This window comes from Cyprinus carpio, chromosome A17 (genome assembly GCF_018340385.1).
Source record: "Cyprinus carpio isolate SPL01 chromosome A17, ASM1834038v1, whole genome shotgun sequence".
Lineage (NCBI taxonomy): Eukaryota > Metazoa > Chordata > Actinopteri > Cypriniformes > Cyprinidae > Cyprinus > Cyprinus carpio.
In genome coordinates this window covers 1,142,157-1,169,877 of record NC_056588.1, presented here as the reverse complement: position 1 = coordinate 1,169,877, position 27,721 = coordinate 1,142,157, and the positions used below count along the sequence as shown (strand labels likewise).

General features: G+C 31.3%; 2 protein-coding genes across 2 annotated transcripts in view; both read left to right on the top strand.

Moving 5' to 3' along the window:
* Nucleotides 1-1,018: 1,018 nt before the first annotated feature.
* LOC109057707 (kunitz-type protease inhibitor 1-like) lies at nucleotides 1,019-16,506 on the top strand. Its single transcript, XM_042773367.1, has 11 exons — nucleotides 1,019-1,243; nucleotides 1,386-1,464; nucleotides 2,730-2,887; nucleotides 4,145-4,286; nucleotides 7,199-7,369; nucleotides 8,836-8,883; nucleotides 8,978-9,109; nucleotides 9,999-10,049; nucleotides 11,360-11,530; nucleotides 13,951-14,010; nucleotides 15,575-16,506. The coding sequence occupies exons 1-11, from the start codon at nucleotides 1,019-1,021 to the stop codon at nucleotides 15,763-15,765; spliced, it is 1,428 nt and encodes a 475-aa protein (XP_042629301.1). The 3' UTR covers nucleotides 15,766-16,506.
* A 1,355-nt stretch (nucleotides 16,507-17,861) lies between these two features.
* The window catches only part of LOC109092184 (pleckstrin homology domain-containing family G member 3), a 60,661-nt gene continuing 50,801 nt past the window's right edge, over nucleotides 17,862-27,721 (top strand). Inside the window, exon 1 of the mRNA XM_042773366.1 lies at nucleotides 17,862-18,006. The gene's annotated coding sequence lies outside the window, so the exon portion shown is untranslated. The remainder of the gene's footprint in view (nucleotides 18,007-27,721) is intronic.

Sequence of the window (27,721 nt, the reverse complement as noted above, 5' to 3'; positions counted from 1 at the left end):
TTTTAATTGTTTATGGATGGCTTTTTCTTTAAGTTTTGACTCCTTTTTAATTGTTTATGGATGGACTATGTTTTATAAATTAATAAAATTATTATTTGGGAATTAAATAATGGTTCTGGATTTAATATATGACTATGTTTTATAAATATGTTTCTTAAATCATTTTTAAAGGGATTTTACTGTAGGTTTTGTTCTTTAAATAAATACTCTTTTTATTTTTATTTTTATTGTTTATAGATTTATAAATAAGCCATAAATTAAAATAAAAATAAATATAGCTGGTAGAATGACTAAATCCATATAATATAAATCCATTTAAGTATTATTTGTTAGTTTTTATTTTTAAAATCATCTCTTTCTTTTCAGAATCATGTTGAATCATTTATAAAGGGCTTTTACTGGAGGTTTTGTTCGTTAGAGAATAACTCCTTTTTGATTCTTTATGGATTTAGTTATTCTACCAGCTATATATAATATAAATATTATTTGAAAGTTGTACGGTTTATTTATTTTTTTCTTCTTTCTTTCTTTTCAGACTGGTCTTGAATCATTTATAAAGGGGTTTAACTAGAGGTTTTGTTCTTTGGAGAATGACTCCTTTTTGTTTTTTTCATTGGATTTATTAATTCTATCAGTTATATTTATATTACTGTATATAGCTGGTAGAATGATTAAATCCATATAATATAGCCTACATATATTTAGAAGTTTTACTGTTTAAAGTTTTGTGTCTTTCTTCTTCAATTGGTTTTGAATCATTTATAAAGGGTTTTATCAGGAGGTTTTGTTCTTTGGAGAATGACTCCTTTTTGATTCGTTCTGTTTTTATGTGATTCTTTCTACCAGCTATATATAATATAAGTTTTCTTTCTTTTCAGATTGGTTTTGAATAGTTTATACAGGCTTCTGTTCATTCAGAGAATGACTCCGGCTCGGCTCTGGTTCTTCTGGACCCGCGGTGGTTTTGCACATCTGTCTCCAAGTGGCTCCATCAGAGGCTCAGGATGAAGGGAAGTGCATGGATAAGTTCAGTCTTGGCAAAGAAGATTTTGTGTTGGACACAGATGAATCTGTGAAGGAAGGGGCCACGTTCCTGTCTTCTCCTCAAGTGTCTCGGCCTGAAGACTGTGTTCTGGCCTGCTGTAATGATCCAAACTGTAATGTGGCTCTGATAGAACACGGAGAAAATCCCAAAAGCATCAGCGCGTGCTTCATCTTCAACTGTCTTTACAAACAAAAGAAAGTCTGCCGCTTTTTTAGGGGGAGAGTCTTCAGGGATTAAGTTATTATGTTCTAATATTCAGTTTTTTTAGATTTTATTTTGGGAGAAAAATTTTGGTGTGAGAGGAAACCATGTATAAACGTGTATCTGGAGATATTAAAAGACATTACGTTTTCTTTATATAGTTGACCAGTGTGATTTGAAATCTGTTTTTAAAGATTACGTTGTGCAACAGGGGCCAGGTAAGGAAAATGATCTTAAATGTGTTTAGAAGTCTATTGTAGACGTCTCGTGTTTTTTACAGTTTAATGAGTATATTCAGGATTTTTATGCGCAGTGTTTTCAATTCTGATTTGGGATTTGGAGTAGTTGATGATGTAATTATTGATGTATTTATGGTTGTTGATTGATGCTTCTGATGTTTTGAGTTGTTTCATATTTTGTTTGGTTGTAGTAACCGGGGCGTAGGAATAATTTGAGAAGATGGACACATTGGGGATCCCATAATATATTGATATAGATAACTAAAATTATAAAAAACATAGAAATAAAAGAAAGTGAAATATAAAAATGAAATATAATGGATAAAAAAAAAACTAATAAAAAGGACAAAACACACAACGGAATTAGTAAATATTTAATTAAAATAAAAATGGAAACCATAAAAAACTAATTCAAAGTATAAAATGAAATAAAAAGTAATAAGAATGGCAAATACTTCTAAAGCATTTATTAATCTAAATTAATGTTAATTTCAACATTTCTTAATACATTTTTAAAATCAAAAGTAGTTTCCGTTAATAATATTTAATGGATCTCAGCTGACGTGAACTAACAATGAACAACTGTTTTTTATTAACATATTATTGTAATACTGTAAGTAATGTTCATTGTTAGTTAATGCATTAACTAATGGGACCTTATTGTAAAGTGTTACCGTAAAAACTATAATAGTATCTCAGTGATACAAAAAATAATGCTAGGGCAGTTTTTTGCAAAGACATATTTAATATTACATATTTAATATAAATTGAATAGCCAGTAGTATTTAGTTTACATCACAACAATCTGATTGACAATCAAAAGGAGTCCAAGATCCGTAGTTTTGCTTTTTTTATGGAACTAAAATTCACTAATTCTGATCTCATGGAGTCTTAGGACTTTAAAAAGTAAAGATTACCCATGAGCTGAACGCAAAGACATGATAACATCGCTGTTATGTTTCTACGCCCCTGGTATCAACCGTGTAGAATCTTATCATGCAGCCTGTTTAGTGTCAGTATCTTTTAGTCTCAAACTTTCATTTCCTTTGCATGTCTCAGGCACTTTAATAGTTCTCCTAACTCACCTAGCTCATCTTCAGTATACAAGATCTGTCTTCTGTTATTTCTGTCATAAGCTCTGGCTTGCTTACTCGTTATCGTTTTTTTTATTGTGTTTGTTTTCAATTTTTACCTTTTTTGTTTTGTATTGTATTTTATTTATTGTGTGTTTTGATTTCTTGCAGATGTGGAGGACAAACCTCCAGTCGCAGTGGCCGGGCAGGACAGAGTCGTTCAGCCCAAAGAAGATGTGACTCTGAACGGCATTGAGAGCACAGACGATAAAAAGATCGTAAAATATGAGTGGGTACAGGTGTCTGGAGACCCGTCAGCTGTTATTACTGTGAGTTCAGGTTCATTATTAGAATAAGATTTTATGAAAATGCGCAAGATTAGTTTTTTAGACAGATATAAATGGTGCCTATGTGTGACTTTGTTAAACTACCATTTTAATATTTTTTTTTTCTTTAGATATTTACCTTTACCTGTCTGTGGCCTTTATTCATAAGGCATTATAAAGTTATTCATAATGTATATTATAATGCATCATATATTTTTATAAATAATTGTAAGAAAAGTATAAAATATTAAGAATATAAAAAAGTTAATATGCACTTTGCAAATTCCTTGCTGCTTATAAAACTGGTTGTTTTCATTTGTTTTAATGAATTATTATCTGATTATATTTATACAATAACAATGAATGGGTAAGTATTATAATATAACTGTGGTTATAAATATTCATGATATCATACAATGTATTACAAAGCATAATTAATGCATTAAAAGACTTTTATAATGCATTACATAGAATGGCTTCAAGTAAAGCGTTACCGATATTTGTTGAATTTGTTTGTGGTTTTTAATGAATTATACTTTCTAAAGGTATAACAAAGAATAGATAAATATTAAATTATAGTTAATGTATTAAAAATAATTTTCTAATGCATTATATATAAAAGCTTCATGTAAAGTGTTACTGATATTTGTTGGTTCTGATTGTCTTAATGTGTTTTAAAGAATTATATTTTTAAAGGCATAACAATGAAAAGGTAAATATTTTAATATATTATAAGTGTGGTTATAATTATTCATGAGTTCATACAGTGCATTATTATAAGGCATAATTAATGCATTAAAATATTTTTAGGATGCATTACATAGAATGGCTTCAAGTAAAGTCTTACCGATATTGATTGAAATTGGTTGTTTTCATGCATTTGAATGAATTGTACTTTCTGAAGTTGTAACAATGAAAATATTAATATTATAATAGTATATTTTATTTTTTTATTTTTATATTTATTTAATTAAAAATATTATAATGCATAATTAATGCATTCAAAATATTTTTAATACATTATATATAAAGGGTTCATGTAAAGTATTACCGATATTGGTTGAAATTGGTTGATTTAATGAGTTATATTTTCTAAAGGTGTTACAATGAATTACAGGACATAAGGTGCATTACAGGGCATAATTAGTGCATTAAAATTATTTATCATGCATTGTGTATATATAGGCTTGAATGTAATTTTAACTGATATAACCGATAATTTATATTTCTCATTTTTAATCTCTCTTTTTTTTTTTTCAGAAAGAGCATTTTGAGGATTCAGTGACAGTCTCCAATCTTTCTCCGGGGATGTATAAGTTCAGACTCACGGTCACAGATGACGCTAATCAGACGGGATCGGCTCAGGTGTCAGTGTTGGTCCTGACACCAGAACAGTCACTCCGTGAGTACATAAAAAAAAAAAAAAACATATGTTGTGTGTTTACTTCATTTATGTATGCATTTTTTATCCCTTCTGTTGTGCTGAAAATCCTTTTGGTGTTCCTGGTCAAAAATGACTAGTAAATCTCTTATTTTTCTGTATTATAGCCAAATTTAGGATTCAATTTTTTTGTCATCTTGTTGTCTTTCAATTAGCACAGGTTTTGTATTTCTTTTTGGATCTGCTTGATCATAGGCCTCATTAAACTGAGCTCATGCACCGCAGTTTTTCATTCAATATTGCCAAAATTATACACAAATAATGCTTTTTTTTCATTTAGAAACTGACGTGCATAAGCCAGTCAAAAACCTGACCAAAGCCTGATCCATATGTGTTATGATATTAAAAGCAACAGCTTGCTTTTAAAGTGTTTATTGGGTAACTTCTGTCATGGTTTCTGATAAGTGTTTCGCAGTCATTTAATCTGATTTTTCACAGTGAAATTCACATGCGCTGTTGACCTCAGATGAGTTCTAGTCCAACAGGTTTTGAAGTTGCCTTAAAAATAGTTGTCGGAAAACATGGATTAACCATTTTCCAGGATTTCTCAGACTTGAATACATACATAGTTTCCTTCTGTTAACCCAGACTGGTCTTGTTTTCTAAAAATAGACCCCCCCCCACCCATGTCATACTTCCTATTAAAAGGAGGTTTATTAGTAAGTAATTTCAGCTTTGCTTGGTCGAAATGGTCAAATCAGCAGTTTAATGATTTATTTTTAATTGAAATGATTCAGGAGTTGTAGTTTTGTGACTGATTGCTTGATGTTTCCTGGTTTCAGTAGAATTGAGTGCTTCACAAACTGGTGTGGCAGGTTTTGCGGTGGGAGTTTCACAGAGAATGATTGAGCGTTTGCGAAGACGTCTAGCTGTAAAATGTAGATCTAGATCTAGAAACCACATGAACCCTGAATTGTAGACCAGTTCTATTAGTTTTCATGCTGAACAGATATTTACATGACTCTGTGTTCATTTAAATTAATCATGTTGCATTTGCAGTATTTATAGTGTTTTTCCATTATTTATAGTGTTTTTGCATTATTTATAGTGTTTCTGCATTATTTATAGGGTTTTGCTGCCTTGTGTTTTCAAAGTGCAGTGTTTGTGTCATCATTGATGGCAAGAAAATGTGACATTGACATTAAAAATTAATTAAATATTAATGTTTTTCCAAGAGTCAAATGCATGTTTATCAGCAGCATCTGTGACATGCAGACAGCAAATAATTGAGTACAGTGAGTTCAGAGCTTAACTTACAATACAAACGTTCATTTTTAGAAACTGAGGGACGAGACATTATTTACTATGATAAATCATGTCAGCATGTGGTCTTTCATGTTTCATCTTGTGTGTTGTGTAATGTAAGTGATAGTTTCAGTTTTGTTTTGTTTTTTAATAAGCATTCATATTTCACATAGTTCATGTGTTCACACACACACACGGTTATGTAAATGAGCAGTACAGTATTCCAACGACTGTAAAACACACTCAGGAAAGTCATTCGTGACGTGACAACACATGCATAATTTTACTAAATCGATGTTGTATATGTATTTGCTTGCTCATTCACAGCTTCACTTTTATTAAGTCATAAATCAAAACTTAAACCTGTCTTGACAGTGTATTGTTCAAGTAATGAAGCTTTAATTCGAGTTTCCATAAAAGATAATGTGATATTTGATACTGACGTTAATTGCATTAAAGCGTTACTATTAGAGCCTGAGCGATCTGGCTTTTTGGGGGCCGATACCGATATTAGGGAGTAAAAAAGGGCCGATATCGATATATCGGCCGATATTCTTTGTGTACATTACCAGTCAAAAGTTTGGACACTTTCCCATTCATGTGTCCAAACTTTTGACTGGTACTATATCTAAAATAGTATATACATAAACAGAATATAAATACATAAACATTTTTTACAATGATCACTCAAACACGGGGTGATCAAACACTTATAATGACGTGACAAGGATATGTAATGGAGGCAGGGCATTTAACAATTAAACAGTAAACTTTATCTAAAATGAGTCTGACATCAGTTCACTGAACAGTAAAGTTTATTCAACTTTATTTCAGTTCAATTCCTTTCAGCTTTATTCTGCGTATTCAACTTTATTTCAGTTCAATTCCTACATTTTGCGCTACTGTCTGCACTCTTCACACACAGATGAAACTTACTAGAGAAGTGTGAAGTGTGACATAATGTACCTTTGTAAATAAATACTATTTAAATTCACGTCTCGCGCACTTTAATGACCTTTGAATGTAACATGTACGTTCCCTTCGAAAGGGGGCCTCGAGATGGTCAAATGGTAAATTCAATACACTTAAGGTTTATAGCATTTCATCCAGGTCAGTAGCAAACAATACTGCTGGACAAACTACATTATTACACCATTTACAAGCATTTTACCTGCGTTTTATGTTATGTAAAAAAATTAGCATATCGGTGGTATATCAACGGCATAGTCGCAGATACCGATATATCTGTGACAGGCTCATATCGGCCGATAAAATCGTATAAAGATTTTTTTGTTACAGGGTTATATTTGCTGTTATGTTTTTATATCTTTGTCTCTTAAATGGTTTCATTTATAATTTTAAAATGTCATAACTCACTCTCCACCGCAGAGGTTTGCAAATCTCATTTGCATTTGCACTTGCAATTTGTCATGTTACAAGACGCTAGAAGCAGCGGCAAAACACGTGTTGATTCAGAAGACTTTATATACAGTGTTGCATGCAAATTATATTATAATTTTGGTGTTTTATGTCTGGAAGAACATAAAAATTAATAAAATGTTACTTGTTCATGCATAACATTTGTTGGGAATAAATAATAAATAAATGACTGATTTTTTTCCCATCAGATCACTGTCTGGTGCCGAAGAAAGAGGGTCCGTGTCGAGGCTCTTTCCCACGCTGGCACTACAACGCCGTCACAGAGAAATGTGAACAGTTCAAGTTTGGAGGCTGCAGACCAAACCGCAACAACTACCTGGCGCTCAACGAATGCTTGAATGCTTGCGACAAAGTTTCAGGTATTGAGCTTTTTATGGTCATGTTATAAGTGCATGCCAGTTAATTACAGATAAAACTGTCAGAGTGCAAAAAACAAGTAGAAAGTCAGTGAGTATCTAACTACAGATACCTGACTATCTCTCTCTCTCTCTCTATGTACAGTACAGGTCAAAAGTTTGGAAACATTACTATTTTTAATGTTTTTGAAAGAAGTTTCTTCTGCTCATCAAGCCTGCATTTATTTGATCAAAAATACAGAAAAAAATGTAATATTGTGATATATTATTACAATTTAAATTATTGTTTTTAAATTTATTATACTTTAAATTATCATTTATTTCTGTGATGCAAAGCTGAATTTTTAGGATCATTATCACATGATCCTTTAGAAATCATTCTAATATGATGATTCATTATCAAAGTTGGAAACAGTTCTGCTGCTTAATATTTTTTCAGAACATGTGATACTTTTTTAGGATACTTTGATGAATAAAAAGTAAAAAATAAAAAATAAAAAAAAGGAGCTATGTTTTTAAAATATAAATATTTTGTAATAACAATATACACTACTGGTCAGTAATTTGGGGTCAGTAATTTTTTTTCTCTTTCTTTTTTTTAAATAAAATCAATACTTTTATTCAGCAAGGATGTGTTAAATTGATAAAAAAAGTGATAGTAAAGAAAATATATTATTAGAATATATATTAGAATTTTTTTTATTTTGAATAAATGCAGTTTTTTTAACCTTTTATTCATCAAATATATTAGACAGCAGAACTGTTTCCAACACTCATAATAAATCAGAATATTAGAATGATTTCTAAATGATCATGTGATAGACTGGATGGTTACATGTGACACTGGAAGGCTGGAGTAATGATGCTGAAAATTCAGCTTTGGGGCATCACAGCAATAAATTATTTTTTTTAAAGTATATGCAAATAGAAAACTATTATTTAAAGTTGTAATAATATATTCACAATATTACTGTTTTTTCTGTATTTTTGATCAAATAAATGCAGGCTTGATGAGCAGAAGAAACTTCTTTCAAAAACATTAAAAATAGTAATGTTTCCAAACTTTTGACCTGTACTGTATATATATATGAATAAGCAGATGCTTTGGATAAATATATCATAAATATATTTAAATCGTTGACATTTGGGTTTACCAGTCATGAGGATTTGGTGTTTTTTCTTGCAAAGTAAACCAGATTATGGTTAAAATGCTTTGTGGCAGATGTGTTTATTAAAACGTAACCCTGTAAATACATTTACTCATGTAGCATACTCTTTATTCAGAAGCAGCATACAAATAAGGACAAGCGATTTATCATAAATGTACATGATCAGAAATTACAAGAGCTTCTTTATGTGACATGCAATGTCTGTCTGTGCATGCTTTTTTATATTAAAATACATTTTTTTTAGAGTGACTTTTCAAAATAAGGTGTTTTTGTTTTATTTGAAATATTTTCTTATCGCAGTTTTTGCGCCGCCTCCGTCTGGAAGATTAGGTCCGAACTCTGTTCAACGTAAGTCCAAGAATGCTGATGATTTCATTTTAATTAGTGTCTAGAATATTCATATAGACATGTGCGAGTGATCTGGTCTTCTGAACACACACAGGTGAGCAGTGTGGCACGGCTTGCGGTCCGGATCATTTCTCGTGTTCAAATAAATGCTGCATCGAGAAAGATTTGGAGTGTGACGGGGAAGCGCAGTGCAGCGACGGTTCGGACGAGGCTGAATGCTCCAAACGTGAGGACAAACATCCAGACACATGATACATACACTACCACTCAAAAGTTTGGGGTCAGTAAGACTTGTAATATTTTTAAAAGAACTCTCTTCTGCTCATCAAGGCTGCATTTATTTGTTAAAAAATACCGAAAAAAAACAAAAACAGAAATCTTGCTAAATGTTATTACAATATAAAATAATGCTTTCTATTTTAATACACTTTAAAATCTTAATTTATTCCTGTGATCAAAGCTGAATTTTTAGCATCATTACTCCAGTCTTCAGTGTTTTACATTTTATTCATCAAAGAATCCATTAAGGTTTATGTTATTAATTTGTTTCTGTGTTATGATCTGTATTTATATTTTAAAGTATATTAAAATAGAAACCATTATTTTATATTGTAATAACATTTTGTAAGATTACTGTTTTTTTTCTGTATTTCTGATCAAATAAATGCAGCCTTGATGCAAAAGAGACTTCTTTAAAAAACATCACAAGTCTTACTGATCACAAACTTTTGAGCGATACACATCAAGATACACATCACTTTAGGTCTTAAAGGAATAGTTTACTCAAGTTATCAAGTTGTTATTCACGGAGAAGCTAGCGTTTGACATCGGAAGACTTCAGATAAGTGCATATGTCATATGTGATGCTTTTATGCTGCTTTATTATCAAATGCTTTATTATTCTTTCATTTAGTAAAGAACACACAGGATTGAGCCTGAGCGAGTAAATGATGACAGAATTTTGATTCCTTTTTATTTTATTTTATTCTTTATTTATTGATGAGCTGTCCCTGTAAATGTACTTTAATTGGAGACTGAAATGAGGTTTAGGTCATTTATTAGGTTTATGTGTGACTGAATGGATTCATTTCAGTTTTTCTCGTCTTTCTGTTCAGTGGACCGTAAGTTCCGTCGATTGCTGGATATAACTGTGGACAAAAGCAAAGGTGATTTATATTTCACATTTTTAACTTTAACTTTAAATATGTGACCCTGGAGCACAAAAGCAGTCTTAAGTCTCTGGGGGATATTTGTAGAAACAGCCAAAAATACATTGTATGGGTCTAAATTATCGTTTTTTTGTTTTATGCCAAAAATCATTAGGATATTAAGTAAAGATCATGTTCCATGAAGATATTTTGTAAACTTCCTACTGTAAATATATCAAAACTTAATTTTTGATTAGTAATATGCATTGCTATGAATTCATTTGAACAACTTTAAAGATGATTTTCTCAATATGTAGATTTTTTTGCACCCTCAGATTCCAGATTTTTAAATAGTTGTATCTCAGACAAATATTGTCAGATCCTAATAAAAACCATACATCAATGGAGAGATTATTTATTTATGACTCAATATGAATATGACTTTGTGGTCCAGGGTCACATATATCTCTAAGTATTTATTGATTTATAATTTTATCTCAAAAAACTGATCACTGTATTTCATTTTTATTTTGTTATATGCAAAACTGAATATATAAATTTTTAATAATACATCTATTATTATGATAATTTTATGTTGAAAAACATAACATCACCGTGTTTCATTTATATTTTTGTTATTATATACACAAACATTAAAAATATATTTTTAAGTATTATACTTTTATTATTGTATTTAATTTCTATTTAATTGTTTTGTTATGAAATGTGCAAACATTAAAAAATATATTTTTGATAATAATTTTATCTTTAAATTTAGTTTTTTTTTATTTAGTGTGTATATTTTTTTTTTATATATCTATGTATTTATTTTTTTTTTATTTTTTTTTGTTTTATGTATGCATAAAATACATCAATATAAATATTTTTGATTATAATTCTATCTTGAAAAAAAACTAATCAATGTTTTTGTTTTTTTTTTTTTATTTTGAATATTTATTTGTTTTTTTAATAATGTATTTTGTTTTTAATTTTATCTTGAAAAACCTATTTAATTTATATTTAATTTTTCTGTCATTATACAGTATATGCAATCTTTTTAAGTATGATAGATTATAATTTTTTTAAGTGTGTTTTATTTTTTTTTTAATGTATGAATTTTGTTTTTTTGTATGGTGTATATTTTTAGTTTGTGTAAATTACAATATAAAATACAATTAGGAAATGTTACAAATATTTTATTCATCATATGTTCTCAGATCCATTGTTTTATCTTTGTAAAGTGAAATTAGAGTTTTGTCCGAATGCAGTACTGTTTTCCTCCTCAATATTAAATTCCTCATTAACCAGTGATGCGTTCATTCTTCCAGTTCATTGCGTGGAGCCGCCGATAACAGGCCCGTGTCGCGCAAGCTTCACTAACTGGTACTTCAATCCGTACGAGCAGAGCTGTAATCGCTTCAACTACGGCGGCTGCGATGGAAATGAAAACCGCTTTGACACGGAGGAGAAGTGCATGCAGTCCTGCACTGGAGTGACCGGTGAGCTTTACTGTATTATTACTCAACGTGGAGTCAAAATGAACTGACTTTTCTCATGTGAAGTATTCATTCGTACATGTTACTGTTAAACAAAATTGCCTTCTGATTAAATAGTCATTCACAAATATTTTTAAAGTGATATTTCTCAGATGTTCTTTCATAGCTGGTCACTGTGTCATGCAAATAAGATTTTTATTAAAGGGGTCATCGGATGCTACATGCACTTTTACAAGTTGTTTGTACTGAAATGTGTGTGTGTGGTTGTGTGTACACAGCTATGGAATTATATTTGCTTCAAAAAAAACGTAACTTTATACAACTGAACGTAACTTTTTCAGAAACTATCAAAAATATGCCATTACAAAAGAAGAAAAACACAATGAAAATGAAAAAAATGAACCCAGTCGCACAAATTTAACAGGCTTTTCAAATATGCTTCATTCTTTGATGATGTGTTTTTCAAGATTCGTTTTCGCTAATCGTGGATTCTGAATGCATTGCCGCAGATTTCGCTCACGCTTCGCAGTTTTTCGTTTGGTGTTTTGACACAAACCTCTCGTGGGGGGCGGGCTTAACAGTGATCTACTCTGATTGGATAGTGAGCTTTCGACTGACAGGTGCTCTCTGACCGGGAAGTACAGACGTCACTCGGTGGCGCGCATATTGGAAAGCTCTCGCGGTGAAAACACAATCAGGATTTATGCAGAAAAGGCACATTACTAATAATATACGGGTAGTTCTAGATGTGTTAGATTATTCAGATTTAATAGACAGTGATGGTGTCTTTTTCTTTTTAGATTATAACAAAGCTTTCGACACATTGGAACATGAATTTTTATTTCAGGCTCTACGAAAAATTGGCTTTGGCGATGCTTTTTGCAGGATGGTCCAAATGCTTTACATAAACGGAAACAGCTCTATCAAATTAAGTTATGATACTTCACCTAGATTCTTTGTTTTTGTTCTCTGCATTAATTAAAAAAAAGATTTTTTGTATTACTAAATATGTAACTAATATTTGGCCTTCGATCGTCTCAGTCTGTAAAGATGAGCTCTTGTCCTTCAAGGCAGCTTGAAGTAAGCTTGTGTTACTGAATGACAATAATAACCCGCAGCGAACTGCTGCACACTGTAACATGAATAAAACTTGTAGCGATGTTACTGGTTACTTCAGTAACACAAGCTCACTTCAAGATGCCTTGAAGGACAAGAGCTCATCTTTACAGACTGAGACGATCGAAGGTCAAATATTAGTTACATATTTAGTAATACAAAGCATGACGTATTGCATACAAATCACCGTGAGAGCTTTCCAATATGCGCGCCACTGAGTGGCGTCTGTACTTCCCGGTCAGAGAGCACCTGTCAATCAAAAGCTCACTATCCAATCAGAGTAGATCACTGTTAACCCCGCCCCCACGAGAGGTTTGTGTCAAAACACCAAACGAAAAACTGCGAAGCGTGAGCGAAATCTGTGGCAATGCATTCAGAATCCAAGATTAGCGAAAACGAATCTTTGAAAAACATCATCAAAGAATGAAGCATATTTGAAGAGCCTGTTAAATTTTCATAGTGTTTTCTTCTTTTGTAATTGCATATATTTGATAGTTTGTGAAAAAGTTACGTTCAGTGTTATAAAGTTACGTAAATTTTTTTGAAGCAAATATAATTCCATACACAGCCACCCTATAATGATAGAAATCCTCCCAGTGTTTTTTTTTAATCTCGTTAAATCTTTATCCCTTTCTCAAATCGAGCCGATCTCAGATGCCTGTCACAAAAACAGGCCCCTCCCACGACAGTTTGATTGACAGTAGTGTTCCAGCACCTTAGCTCCGCCCCTGAGTGACTGTCATCAGTCTGCCGTTGTTTCACCGCCGGTGCAGATGTAGACAAGAATGTCTCCTAAGCGATTGAGGTGCTCTGTGGCTGGATCTAATAATGAACATAGCAGTCGTCATTTACTCCCGACATCTGAGCCGAGGATTACGCTCGTTTTTGAAGAGAATGCGACCGAATCTATATAAATGCGTCTATGTTCGCGCGAATGATTCGTGATCCAGCTTCACCTCCAGAAGAAGTGAGTGTAATGTTTTTGAAATGAATCTTTGGATTAGAAAGTTTCACGATGAATGCAGCTAGAGCGGCTCGGAAGAGGGGGCGGAGTCAGCAGAGCTCATTAACATTTAAAGGAACATGCTAAAAAACAGCTTGCTCTGACACAGGGTAAAAAAGATGTTTTTTGCACTACCTTTGAATCATTTTAAACAAACTATGTTACAGACTTTTCATTAAGACCCTGAAGAATCATATCAACTTGTGGAAAATGGGCATCTGATGACCCCTTTAAGAAAACATGAGCCTGTAAACTTACCGAGGTTGTTTCTCCTGCAATCATGTGTCTTTATTTTGTATTTCAGAGTCTGATGTGTTTGCCAGACGAGCTCATTTTGAGAAGCAAGAGGGCAAGAACGAAACAGGTAATGCCACTTATACAAAACACGCTTCATAATTAAAGCAGAAATATCATTCCTCGCATGCTTTCCTTAAAAGAAGAATGTTGAGTGTATGGGAAATGAGTCAGAAATTAAACCGAAGTACCGTGATCTATTACTCCGTGTCTGTGTCAGTGGTATTTTAATATCATTGAGATGCGATCATAGTTTATATTTTAAATCAGGTTTTGTTTTATTTTTAATAAATATTTTAGTTATTTTGATGGATTCGCCCTAGCTACGTGTTACCAACCACCCGAAATACCCTAGCAACACCCTAGCAACGACCCAGAATAACCTAGCAACTGCCAAGCAACACCTTATCAACCACATAGGAATGTAGTTGTAACCCCTAATAACTGCCATGGAAAACCTTATAGAAACACCCAGATGGCAATAGAATGCCATAGAATTGCAACTGCCTAGCAACCACTCTGAACACCTTAGCAACAGACCAGTGCCAAATTTTGCCAAGGAAAGCACCATTTACATTTTCTTCAGAAAATGTACCTATTTAGTTATTATTATTATTATTATTACTGTGTGTGTGTGTGTGTGTGTGTGTGTGTGTGTGTGTGTGTGTGTGTATACATTAAAAAATAAAAAATAAATCAGCAACATGAATGAAATGAAAATGGGAAATGTTGCCCAGGCATATAGCTGAAATAAAATGTTTATTTATTTAGATTTTTATATTTATATTATTATTATTATTGGCATATAGCTGAAATAAATTATATATATAGAATATATATAGTATATATATATATATATATATATATATATATATATATATATATACATAATATTATATTATTATTATTATTATTATTATTATTATTATTATATGAAATTATTTGATATATTTTTATGTTTTTATTTTTATATTTTTATATTTTTATTTTTATCGTATTATTATTATTATTATTATTTTACATTTTTATATTTTATATTTGTATTTATTTATATTATATTTATATATATTTTTTATATTATTATTATTATTGTAATTATTATTTTTATATATTTTTATATTTTTTAGTCTTATATATATATATTTATATCGTTGTATTATTATTATAGTATTATTATTTTACATTTTTATATTTATATTTGTATTTATTTATATTATATTTATATATTTTTTTATATTATTATTGTAATTATTTAATATATTTTTATATTTTTTATTCTTATATATTTATATCGTTTTATTATTATTATTATTATTATTATTATTATTATTATTTTACATTTTTATATTTTATATTTGTATTTTTTAGATTATTATTATTATTATTATTTTATTTCACGTAACAAATGTTTTATAGTTTTAATTAACAGTAATAACCCTGCTCTGTCTTAGGTAATATTTCGTTTAGTGTATCCTCAAACTAAATAGCAAAAATAATGCACCTTGCATGTCTTTTTTTTCATGGAAACAAATGTTGAGTAGGTCTTTAGTCTGTAGTCTGCTGCTGTTCCTCTGTTTGAATCTCCTGACGTGTCCAGATGTGTTACGTAACGTGACTCTGGTGTCTCTGTTCAGCTATCATCGCCATGGCCATCGTACTGGGCCTCGCCATCGCCATCCTGCTGGTTGTTATCACATTTTATCTTCTGAATGGAAAGAAAAAGCGCAGAAACAAACATCAGCATGTGGCCGTGAACGGCGGACACGTCAACACCTACGGAGATTTAGAGAAACTCGTCTACAACAGCACAACCAAACCCATCTGAGCATTAACTCGGTTTAACAGGACATCTGACCGCACTGCAGCAGCGTGATCTGACAATCTGTTTGTACATGCAATAATTATTTCTTCACTTGTTTCAAGTAGACCGGCTGGAATCTGTGCAGAAAGTTCGTTTGCTTTGCTTGTTTTGAGTTTTCAAACAACTTTTACTGCCATCAGCTTTTTCACTTCTCTTATTTCTGTCCTTTGCTTTATATATTAGCTCGTTGGATGTTGCTCAGGGGTAAATATGTGTTGCAATAGCATATAATAAAGTACATTTTAATGACCACAAAAGACGAAATCATGATTCTTGAGCCATGTACTTTTATTTTGCAACACAGCTGTGTGAAGACTGGATTGTTTGTTTGTTTTAAATGCTGCCTCGTCGGTTAATCTTAAAGCCATGTAAGCTTACTATGTTAAATTAGTTTCATATTTTAGTTTCTTTGGAATCTGAGATGATGATTTACGGCTCTTTGTTTTAATATGTATACTCTTGTTTTATTTTTCCATTATCTACATTAGGAGTTTTATTTAGTAGTTTTATTTTAGTTCTTTTTTATTGTTTTTATTTTTTTTTTATTTTAGTAAGCTGAAGTTCTGAATCCAAAAATGACATTTATGGTGAAAAATCGTACCCCACAATGCAAATTTGTACATAGACTTTTTAAAATGTGTATCAAAAACTTTGTAATGTCTGAACTATTAATCTTGGAAAGTCTCAATAAAACTAATATGTACAGACTGTGTGTGGATGTTTTTAATTGTGTGATATATATATATATATATATATATATATATATACATATATATATATATATATATATATATATATATATACATATATATATATACATATAGATTTCTATTTTAAATAAATGCAGTTCTTTTTAACTTTTTATTCATCAAAGAATCCTGAAAAAAAGTATCACAGCTTTCAAAAAATATTTGGCTGTACAAATGTTGCCAACATTGATAATTCTAATAATAAATCAGCATATTAGAATGATTTCTGAAGGATCATGTGACACTTTATACTGGAGTCATGATGCTGGAAATTCAGCTTTGCATCACAGATGTAGTTTATATTTTAAAGGATATTTAAATAGAAACCATTATTTTATATTCTAATAACATTTTGCAAGATTACAGTTTTTTTTTCTGTATTTTTGATCAAATAAATGTAGCCTTGATGAGCAGAAGAGGCTTTTTTAAAAAACATTACAAGTCTGACTGATCCCAAACTTTCGAACGGTAGTGTGTGTGTGTGTGTGTGTGTGTGTGTGTGTGTGTGTGTGTGTGTGTGTGTGTGTGTGTGTGTGTGTGTGTGTGTGTGTATATATATATATAGAAAGGAGGTCGTGCTATTCTATGATCTGCAGAGGGCGCTATTGACTCAAAATGAAAATCTACAAAGCCTTAGTGAGAAGCCTAGTGTTAATAGTTAAAAGTTTGGGTTCAAAAAACAAATGTTTTTTTGGGCCTTAGTGAGAAGACGACAACATTATATATATATATATATATATATATATATATATATATAATATATATAATATATATATATACCGATTTTAAACCGATTTTAACCCCATTCCATGTTTAGTAATCAAGGCCGGCTGTGATTGGTCCATCCTTATCAGCGCTGAGAAAAGTAACATGGCACTCTGGCGCTTTTGGTTAATCAGGAGTGAATTTGCAACTGAATAAAAACACTATGCCATTAATGACAAAATAGTTAAATTTTTCTGTCTTTATACGCTTATAAAATATATATTTTTAATTTAATACATTTAAGAAATACGCAAATAAATTTCCAAAAATTCAAATATTAAAAAATGATTAATTCAGCAGTCATCACCGGCTGTGATTGGTCCATTCTAATCAGCGCTGAGAAAAGTAACACGTAGTACGCCACGCACGGCGCTTAGCGCTCTTGCTTCATCAGAAAATAATAATTGCAGCTAAGCAAAAAAAAACTGTAATTGCGTATATATATTGATTTAAACCGCGAGGTGAACATTACAAAATTGCAACATTTTTATTTAGACATTTGCAACAAGTTTGTGTCGCTAAGCCCCGCCCATCTGTTTCTGTGGTTTAGGAGTTGAGACTGAAGTCGGTCAGTCAGCGCTGCTGCATATGACCTGATCATACCGAGCTCTCCGAGGAAAATAATACACGCATAAATGTCTGCGAGGTGCGAATGAACTGCAACCTCCTCAAATAACGAGGAACTCAGTCGGTAAGGGTTCTTGTCTTCATTTAAAGACTCGGAACTATGGTTTGTGATGCTAAAACTACATCAAAATGAAACAGTTCCAGCTGTTAGAGATTTTCCTTAATTTTTAAAGACAGTAAAAGTGCAGTTAATGAACTTCGCGTGTGTTTTTGCTGTCCTCCTGTCTTGTTTTTGGAGAAAACAACTTGCTGAAAGTTTGTAGGCGCGTGCTGTTATTAATCACATTCGCGGTTTTACTGGTTAAAATGTTTCAGATGCACGTATGCAATGATATTTGGTGATTGAGATCAAGATACAGATCAAATCATTTTGTGTAGAGCTTATTTGAAACGTCGAGAGATTGCGTAAAAAGTTCTTTATTCAGAGTTCTTGATGCTTTCTGTGCACTTAAGTACATTATAACAGTTTACTAAAGACCTTTAAACCACATGCATGCAGATTTAAACTGCAATTAATTTTTTTGTTGTTTATTTTTTGTTCTGTGGAATGTGGATGTTCTGCATTTGTCAGTGGTTTCTTTCCATCAGTTTCATTCATCTCATTGCATGATACTGTCATGCTGAAGTGTCTCTGATGAAGTGTGTGTACTCTGAAGGGAGTGACTTTGATTAACAAACGATGAGGTGTTGATTTAGTGAAACATTTGTGCATCTTATCTGTTTTATATGACCCCTAAAGGATGCTTGTGTTGGTCCTGTGAAGACATTTCATTTGGGTATTTGTGGTTATGGATGTTGTAACTCTTTGCAGCATTTCCTACAATTGTGGAAAACTTGGACATATACGGATAAAGCCATGGAAACAAATGAAATCATAAAAGTCATGGAAAGTCTAGAGTGAATGCATGTTTTGTAGTTGTGCTCTGCTGTTAAATCTCTTATGTACTGAAGCTTGTTTCGGAGACGGGATAAAAAAATGAAAAAGGTAACTGCAACTTTTTAATCTTAGAGTTAGGACATTTGTTTTCTTGCAATTCTGGGGAAAAATGTAAGAAAAAGTTAACTCACTCTCAATTGCAGATTTATAACTTACAATTGCAAGATGTAAAATCTGAATTCCCAAAAAAAAAAAAAAAAAAAAAAAGTTAGAATCGTGAGATGTTAACTCAGAATTAAGAGTAAAAATGTCAGCATCCTGACACTCAAAATTCAGAGAAAAAAGCCTGAATTGTGAGAAAAAGATGCAAGACATTAACGCATAAGTGCAAATTTATAACTTGGAATCACGAGATGTAAAATCAGAATTCCAAGAAAAATGTCTGAATTGTAAAATTTAAACGCAGAATTCAAAGGAAGAAAAGTCTGAAATGCGAGGAAAAATGATTCAAGACATTAACTGACTCACTGCTGCAAATTTATATTATAATAATGTTACACTGTAATTTATTATAATTTATATTTATAAAAAATTCAGTAATCGCAAGATGTAAACTCAGAATTCAGAGAAAAAAATTGTCAGAATCACATGATATAAACTCAGAATTCCGAGAAACAATGTCAGGATCAGGAGATGTAAACTCAGAATTCCGAAAAAAAATTCACTATCGTGAGATCGTAAACTCATGCCACGTTTATACTAGTTTGTTTTTATTTTAAAACGTGTAACTTTTGCTACAGTTAGGCCTGTCGTTTACACTACCACAGCATTTTGAAAACGCTGCAGATCCCAGTTTAGGTTGAAACTCCGGGGTTTTAATTCGCAAAAATGATGATTTTTTTGAAGGTGGTGGCGACTGTGCACATTTTTTTTTTGTGTGTTTTTGGAGAGCGTGTAAAATATAATATTGTGCATTTTTTTGTATGTATGAATGGTCATGTGACAAGCGTTTTCAGTTGTGTAGTGTGGATGGAGATCGTTTATGAAACGCTGTGTAAACGTAGCCTCAGAATTCTGAGAAAAATGACAGTATCACGAGACATTAATTCACTCACAATTGCAAATTTATAATTTGGAAATGCAGAATTCTGAGAAAAAATGTCAGAATTGTGAGATGTAAACTCAGAATTCAGAGACGTACTGTAAACTTGCAATTGTGAGGGAAAAAAGTTTTATTGTATAACCTTGTTTTTTATTCCGTGGCAGAAACATGCTTCCATACTTATGGGCTAGATGTTGAGTAACACTTTTGTTCAGACGGTAGTAGTGCTGCACAATTAATCAAATTTCTAATTGCGATTACAATTACGGATGCCACTATTATGTAATCGTTCAAAGCAGTCCACTTATGTTATTCTGCACGCTTAAGATATATATTTTTTCTTTCTACATGTTATCTTAAGGGTTTTTCCATTGTTTTAGTATAATATTATAACACATTCATATTTGTCTTTTTTTCATAATTTAAACCAATCCAATGTATAGTTGACATTTAAAGCTTAATACTGTAGAAAAGTGCTAAAAGTTTTTTTAGCTTGCTTATATTCATATAAAAATATGGCATGCAGTTGCATCAAACAATGGTATAAACATCATTCAATGTAAATTGTGATAATCGTAATTAATAATCGCAATTACAATTTCAAGGGAATAATCAACAATTATGTTTTCAACATAATCGCGCTGCCCTAGATGTTAGTAATGTCTGGTTTGTTAGTGAATCAAACTGTTTTCGTCACTGATCATTAAAAACACAGTCAGCCACTAATTATTTACTGGCGTGAGAGATTATTAGTTACCGAGCTGTCACAAGCGTTTACTCTCATTCTCCATTCGTTCAGCTTCCCAGCACAGCAGACCTCTCACGGTTCACGCTCTGGTCTTCACGGGTGTAATCAGACACACTAGATGTTTTTAGATGGGGTCAGTGTTTTACTTTGACCTTTCAGGGTTAAAAGTCCCCAAAGGAACAGCGTTTCTGGGGTTATTTGTCCAAGTAGAGGTTTAACAGCTGAATCCTGAGAGGAGAAGTTTATGGATCTCCAAGAAGAAGCTCTTTGTCTCTTCATTGTGACGGAGCCCAGGCCTGAATCAGAGGGGTTTCAAAGGGTTCAAGTTTAAGACCTTCTCGGAAAATTAGTTTTAATGTACTGTATATGCTTTTAGAGAAGTTCTGCGCCAGTGAAATGGTATCAGATGTTAATATCATGGTAATTTGTAAAGGTTGAATGATATATTGTGAACGCCAATATAACAGTCGATATTTGGCATTTTAAAAATTATTGCAATAGCTACCACATTTTTCTGTTTTGCTGATTGTTAAAAAAATATTGATTTATTTTTCAAATTAATATAATTCTAATTTAGTATATTTTATATAAAATAAATATAAGTGACTAAAAAAATTGCCTAGGTGAATATATCGGCAGACATTTTGCTTTTTACTATTTTTTTAGTATTACTATTTTTAATGTTTTTGAAAGAAGTTTCTTCTGCTCATCAAGCCTGCATTTATTTGATCAAAAATACAGAAAAAACACTAATATTGTGAAATATTATTACAACTTAAAATAATAGTTTTTCTATTTGAATATACTTAAAAAAAAATAATTTATTCCTGTGATGCAAAGCTGAATTTTCAGCATCATTACTCCAGCCTTCAGTGTCACATGTAACATCCAGTTCTATCACATGATCATTTAGAAAATCATTCTAATATTCTGATTTATTATGAGTGTTGGAAACAGTTCTGCTGTCTAATATATTTGATGAATAAAAGGTTAAAAGAACTGCATTTATTCAAAATAAAAAATAAAATTCTAATATATATATTTCTAATAATATATTTTCTTTACTATCACTTTTTATCAACTTAACACATCCTTGCTGAATAAAAGTATTGATTAAGTGAAAAAAAAAAAGAAAGAAAAAAAAAATTACTGACCCCAAATTACTGACCAGTATGTATATTGTTATTACAAAATATTTATATTTTAAAAACATAGCTTTTTTTTTTTTTTTTTTTTTTTTTTTTTTTTTTTTACTTTTTATTCATCAAAGTATCCTAAAAAAGTATCACATGATTCTGAAAAAATATTAAGCAGCAGAACTGTTTCCAACTTTGATAATGAATCATCATATTAGAATGATTTCTAAAGGATCATGTGATAATGATCCTAAAAATTCAGCTTTGCATCACAGAAATAAATGACAATTTAAAGTATAATAAATTTAAAAAAACAATTATTTTTAAATTGTAATAATATTTCACAATGTTACTGTTTGTGTTTTTTTCTGTATTTTTTGATCAAATAAATGCAGGCTTTGATGAGCAGAAGAAACTTCTTTCAAAAACATTAAAAATAGTAATGTTTCCAAACTTTTGACCTGTAACTGTATGGGTATATATATATATATATATATCATATATATATATATATATCCATTAGCTTTTTTTTTTTTTATTTTTTTATTTTTTAAATAATTTTTAAATAATTTTTAAATAATTTTTAAATAATTTTTAATTTAGTAGTTGTTTTTGCAGGATGTATTATTTACTATCTTTAAATAAAAGAGTGTGAAATAATATATATCGGGCACCTTTTTCTCCAAGATATCAGCATCAGCCTCAGAAAACTCTTATCAGGTGATCACGCATACTTTGATAACATTTCAATTTGAATTGTTTGTTTATTTGTTTTTATTTTTTTTTTATTTTTATTGTATTGGTAGTTGGTTTGTTTCTTGGTTGGTTAAAATAAAAACAACAACAACAACAATATGGAATAGTATACTATACCATTGTACCATGTCTGAGAAAATAGTGCAATCATGGTGTCTTTTGGCACGTTTTATGTTAGTGTTTTGGGTTTCAATTATGTTCTTTGCTTCAAATAGACTTAAGTTTATAAAGTCAGTGGAAAATTACTTTATTTTTAAACTCTTCACATTCTGTACTAGTTGGGAATTTCTCAAAAAGTGGAATAGACGTTTATGAATGTGGAGTGTCCCCAAGATAAATAAGCAAAATAATGGGTCAGTTTCAGGAGTCCAGAGCTAGTTTTATGTTATGTTACAAGCGTATCGTGTTTGTTTGAGGTGCATTCGAAGAGAGAAGCTGCATGAAATGTGTTTCTGCTTTTCTTCAGGAAACAATCGTTGACCGATTAGGCAGCTGGCGCGGGTCCACGTGCACCGTGTGTGTGTGTGTGTGTGTGTGTAGGGTTTATTTATAGAGCTCGCTGGGTGTTCAGATGGGAAGATGTCTTATCTGACCATCTCTAAACAGCTAATGAAGAATAGGAATTTTACAGGATTCTGCAGACGATGAGTGTGATTGGTGCATGCTGAGAGTCAGATGATGCATGCTGAGATGGAGATGTTGGTGTTGCATGATATGTTTTAGAAATATCATGTGAAATATGATGCAGTAAGAGTTTCAGACAGTAGTACATTGTGTCTTCGTGAAGTGCATGGTATTTGTATTGAACCAGCTTTGTTTTAAATTCTCAACACTTAGCGGTCTGATCAAATAATGAAGGAAACTGTCATTTATATCACTATTATATCACTTGGTTTGTTGAGCATGCTAGGAAAGGAAGGTCAAGTCTAGTGCATTGCATTGTGCTTTTAAATTGGTGCACGCAAGTTTCTACATTTTATAAATATAGATTTGTTCCTCACTTTGAGTTAAAACCATCTTAATGCTGGATTTGTCTCAGCTTTTGTCTTCTCCAGATGTTAACTGATGGACTGGAGTGCTGTGGATTACTTGTGATGTTTTTATCAGACTCTCATTCTGACGGCACCCATTCACTGCAGAGCATGCATTGCTGAGACACTGATGCAATGCTACATTTCTCCAAATCTGATGAAGAAACAAACTCATCTACAAGATCAAATCTGATCTGACGTGTGTTTTATAAACGGTTAGACTGCTGTCTGTCTCTCTTGAAGCGTGAGACTGAGTTCAGCCGAGATAAACTGCTGAAATAATAAAGACCGTGTGTCTGCGCCTGCCTGTCAATGAAGCGTTTTCGTGTTTTCTTTCACCTCCCGTCTGTCCCTCCGGCCCGTGTTAGTACTCCAGTCGTCCCGAGGGTTTAGTCCCGCAGACGGTGTCGGGTCGCGGGGTCAGCGGCGGAAGAGAAGGGAGTATTTTTAGGGAGCGCTGGGAGTGTTTGGCTTTCGGAAGTGTTTTAATTGAGGAAGTACTAATTGTGTGTGAGAAAGCTGTGGGAGTTCGCTAAGGCTTTCCTATGCGGCTGACAGCTATTTATTTATGGCTGAAGAATAAATGTGATAATGAAAGAGTGCACGGGCTGTTCTGGAAGCTCTCATGTTTTTATGAGAATAAATGTGTCTTCGCAGAACTATTTAGATTTATGCTGCATGGTATCAGATATGCGTTTCAGTGGGTTTTCTCCAGATGGAAATATCATTGCATGACTTCAGAGGAGATCTCAGTATGAACTTTGTCATGAGAGATACAACATAGTTAGTATATAGAAGTGTGAAATGAACGTGAAGCAGCTCAGATGAGTTTAAATTGAATTCTCTGACTTTTGATCGCAGACTTTGGTAAATCTGAGCTTTTCATTTTCTCATGAGGTCACATGTAATAAATGCAGCTTTATATCAGTCTTCTCGTGGGGAGGCTGGAGGATCTTTTGCAATACTTGCTTTTTAAGACGTCGTTGCAAAATGCTCTTTGGGTGTTGCTTTGCTATTTTGTAACACGTTACACCCTTCGACAACAGTTCATTTCGAGTGTCTAGAACTTGTTTAGAACAGTGCAGACTAAAATTAGGATTGTTGCATGTTACAGTTTGCACCCATGCCGCAAAAAATATCAGCTGTGTTTTGAAAATGTTTAACTCAAAGTTTGGGGTCAGAAGGATTTTTTGTTTTTTACGTTATTGAGCAAGGAAGGGCACATTGAACTAGGGAAGCTTGTTTCCACCAAGAAAAAAAAAAAAAAAAAAAAAAAAAACTTACAATTTTTTTAAATTTTTTTTTTTTTTTTTTTTTTTTTTATCTCACAATTTAGACTTTTTTTTTTTGTCACAATTCTGAGTTACAATTGTCTTATTTTTTCTTATTAAATAAGTCATAATTACAAATATTGTGAGATAAAAAGTCACAATTACCTTTTTTAGGGGAGACTTTATATCTCGCAATTCTGAATTTATATATTTAGCAATTCTGAGTTTATATATTTTGCGAGTCTGAGTTCATGTCTCGCTATTCTGAGTTTAACTTTTTTACAATATTTTATTGTTTTTTGTTTGTTTTTTTGTTATTTTTATTTTATATTTTTTATTATTCTGAGTTTAGGCTATATTTTTTATAATTCTGAGTTTATATATATTTTACAATTCTGAGTTTATATATTTTGCGAGTCTGAGTTCATGTCTCGCTATTCTAAATTTTCATTTTGCTATTTTTAGTTTTATCTTTTTTTTATTATGTGTTTTTATTTTGTGATTTTATGTTTATATCTCACAATTCCCAAAATTCTGGAAAAAGTCTGAATTGTGATAAAGTTGCAATTACCTTTCTATTTATAATTTTTAATCCCATGGCGGAAACAGGCTTCCATATTAAACTGATCAATTGTGTCAGTAAAGATGTTTATAATGTTACAAAAGATTTATATTTCAAATAAATGCTCTTCTTTTGAACTTTCTGTTCATCAAAGAATCCTGAAAAAAAAATTGCTCACTTTTTTCAAATTAATTTCAGCTGTTTTTTCAAATTAATTTCAGCTTATTTTTTTTCTTAAGTATTAAGTAGGTATGATGTTTTTTTAAACGGTCTCTAATGTTAAAGTCCATGTTATAGGGATCCATCTGTCTTGAATTGGAGGACAAATCCCAGACCTGGATGTGAGGGTCAGATTTCAGTGAGCGCGTTTTATCAGCTGTGGGAACAAAAGCTCTCCAGATGGACTTTGACTCGTGTTTTGTATCAAATGGACGTTTACATGCCAGCACACTTCATCTGTTTACAGTGCACTGAGGAATAATGTGGATTTAATCTTGAGGGACTTCACTGATCTGATCTCTGATCCTGATGCTCTTATTAAAGACTCTCCACTCCGTTACAATCAAATTAGTTCAAGATTAATGAAGACGTTTGAGATGTCAAACATTTTTATGACTAAGTAAAAAATACAGTAAACCTCTGTATAGGGCTTTGTATGAAAGCAAAACAAAACTATTTTATTTAGTTAAATTTGTATGCATTTTTTTGATTGCCATTGTTATTGCTAATAAATGTGTATCAAATCACACAGAATCCAGAAAAATTACAACAACACAATTTCTGAAAATACAAAACCCTTGTCAATATTATCATTGTTTAATATTAAAAAGTAATATTATTGTTAAAGTAATTAGATTTCTATGTATCCAGTGGATTAAATCCTTTTTGATTTATTAAAATTTAATTGAACAATTCAAACAGAATCCAGAAAAATTAATATGGAAAACGCAGAATCTGAGAAAAAAATAAAACTGAATTTGAAAAAAATAAATAAAATGCATGTCATAGAGAAATATTATTGTTAAAATTGTAATAAATTATTAAACAGTTAAATTTTTTGTTATCCAATTATTTAGACATCCGTTTGTGATTTTATTAAAATTTAATGAAACTATTAAAATGGAAAACACTGATTTTGGGAATAAATAAAACAATTTCTGAAAAAAATAAAATAAAATGCATTTCATAGAGCAATATTATTATTATTATTATTATTATTATTATTAAAATTGTAATACATAATTAAATTGTTAATTTATCCAATTGATTAGACATCCTGTTGTCATTTATTAACGTTTAATTAAACAATTAAAATCTAATCCAGTAAATTTTAAAGACAACAGAATTTCCAAAAAAATAAAATGCATTTCATAGAGCAATATTATTATTAAAATTTTTAAAAAAAATTTAAATTGTTAAAGTTTTATATATTCATTAGACATCTTTTTTGGTTATTAAAATATTAAATATTAAAATAAAATAACATGAAACTTTCAGGAAAAAATGCTATCTATCTATCTATCTATCTATCTATCTATATATATATATATAATATATATATAAAAATATATATATATATATATATATATATATATATATATATATATATATATATAAAAAAATATATATAATTCTGATATATATATAATTTTTTATTTTTTTTTGTGTGTATTTTCTCCTGAAAGTTTCCTCATGTACACGAGTTATTTCTTTGATTTTGTTGCTGCTGTATTCGAGGCCGGTGGTTTTGGCTGAAGGTAAACAAACAGTCAAGTTGAAGTTTGGTGTGGGTTAAGTGCTAAAGTCCTCGGGGTCTCCTGTACGTCGTCTGCTGGCGAGGGACTCGTGATCCAGCGCCAGACACTCATTCACTCGGTCTGATGATGGAATGGCTGGAATTTGTGTTTGCTGGACTGATAAGACGCCGGCGCAGAGGACAGATCCGGGCGTTGATCACACAGCACTGGCGCAGGCAGAGCAGAAAACAGCTCTTATTATCTGTGATGGTTTATTAAGTCAGTCTTTAAGGGCTCGTGTCATCTTTGCTCAATGTGAAGTGCAAATGTACATACAGATGAGTAAAGATGCGTATTAACGATCAATCAAAAATTTGCTGAATATTTTCTTTTTTTATTATTGTAAATGTTATAAAAGTTTATGAGAAACACAAATTCAGTCCAAACCTCTGAGCAGTCTTAATGTTTACAGCAACTCCTCAGAAGTCTGTCAGTGTGAAGTCAGATGTGTTTGTGTTTGTTCAGGTGTTGAGTTTGATTTGTGTGTTTTTGTTTTGTTT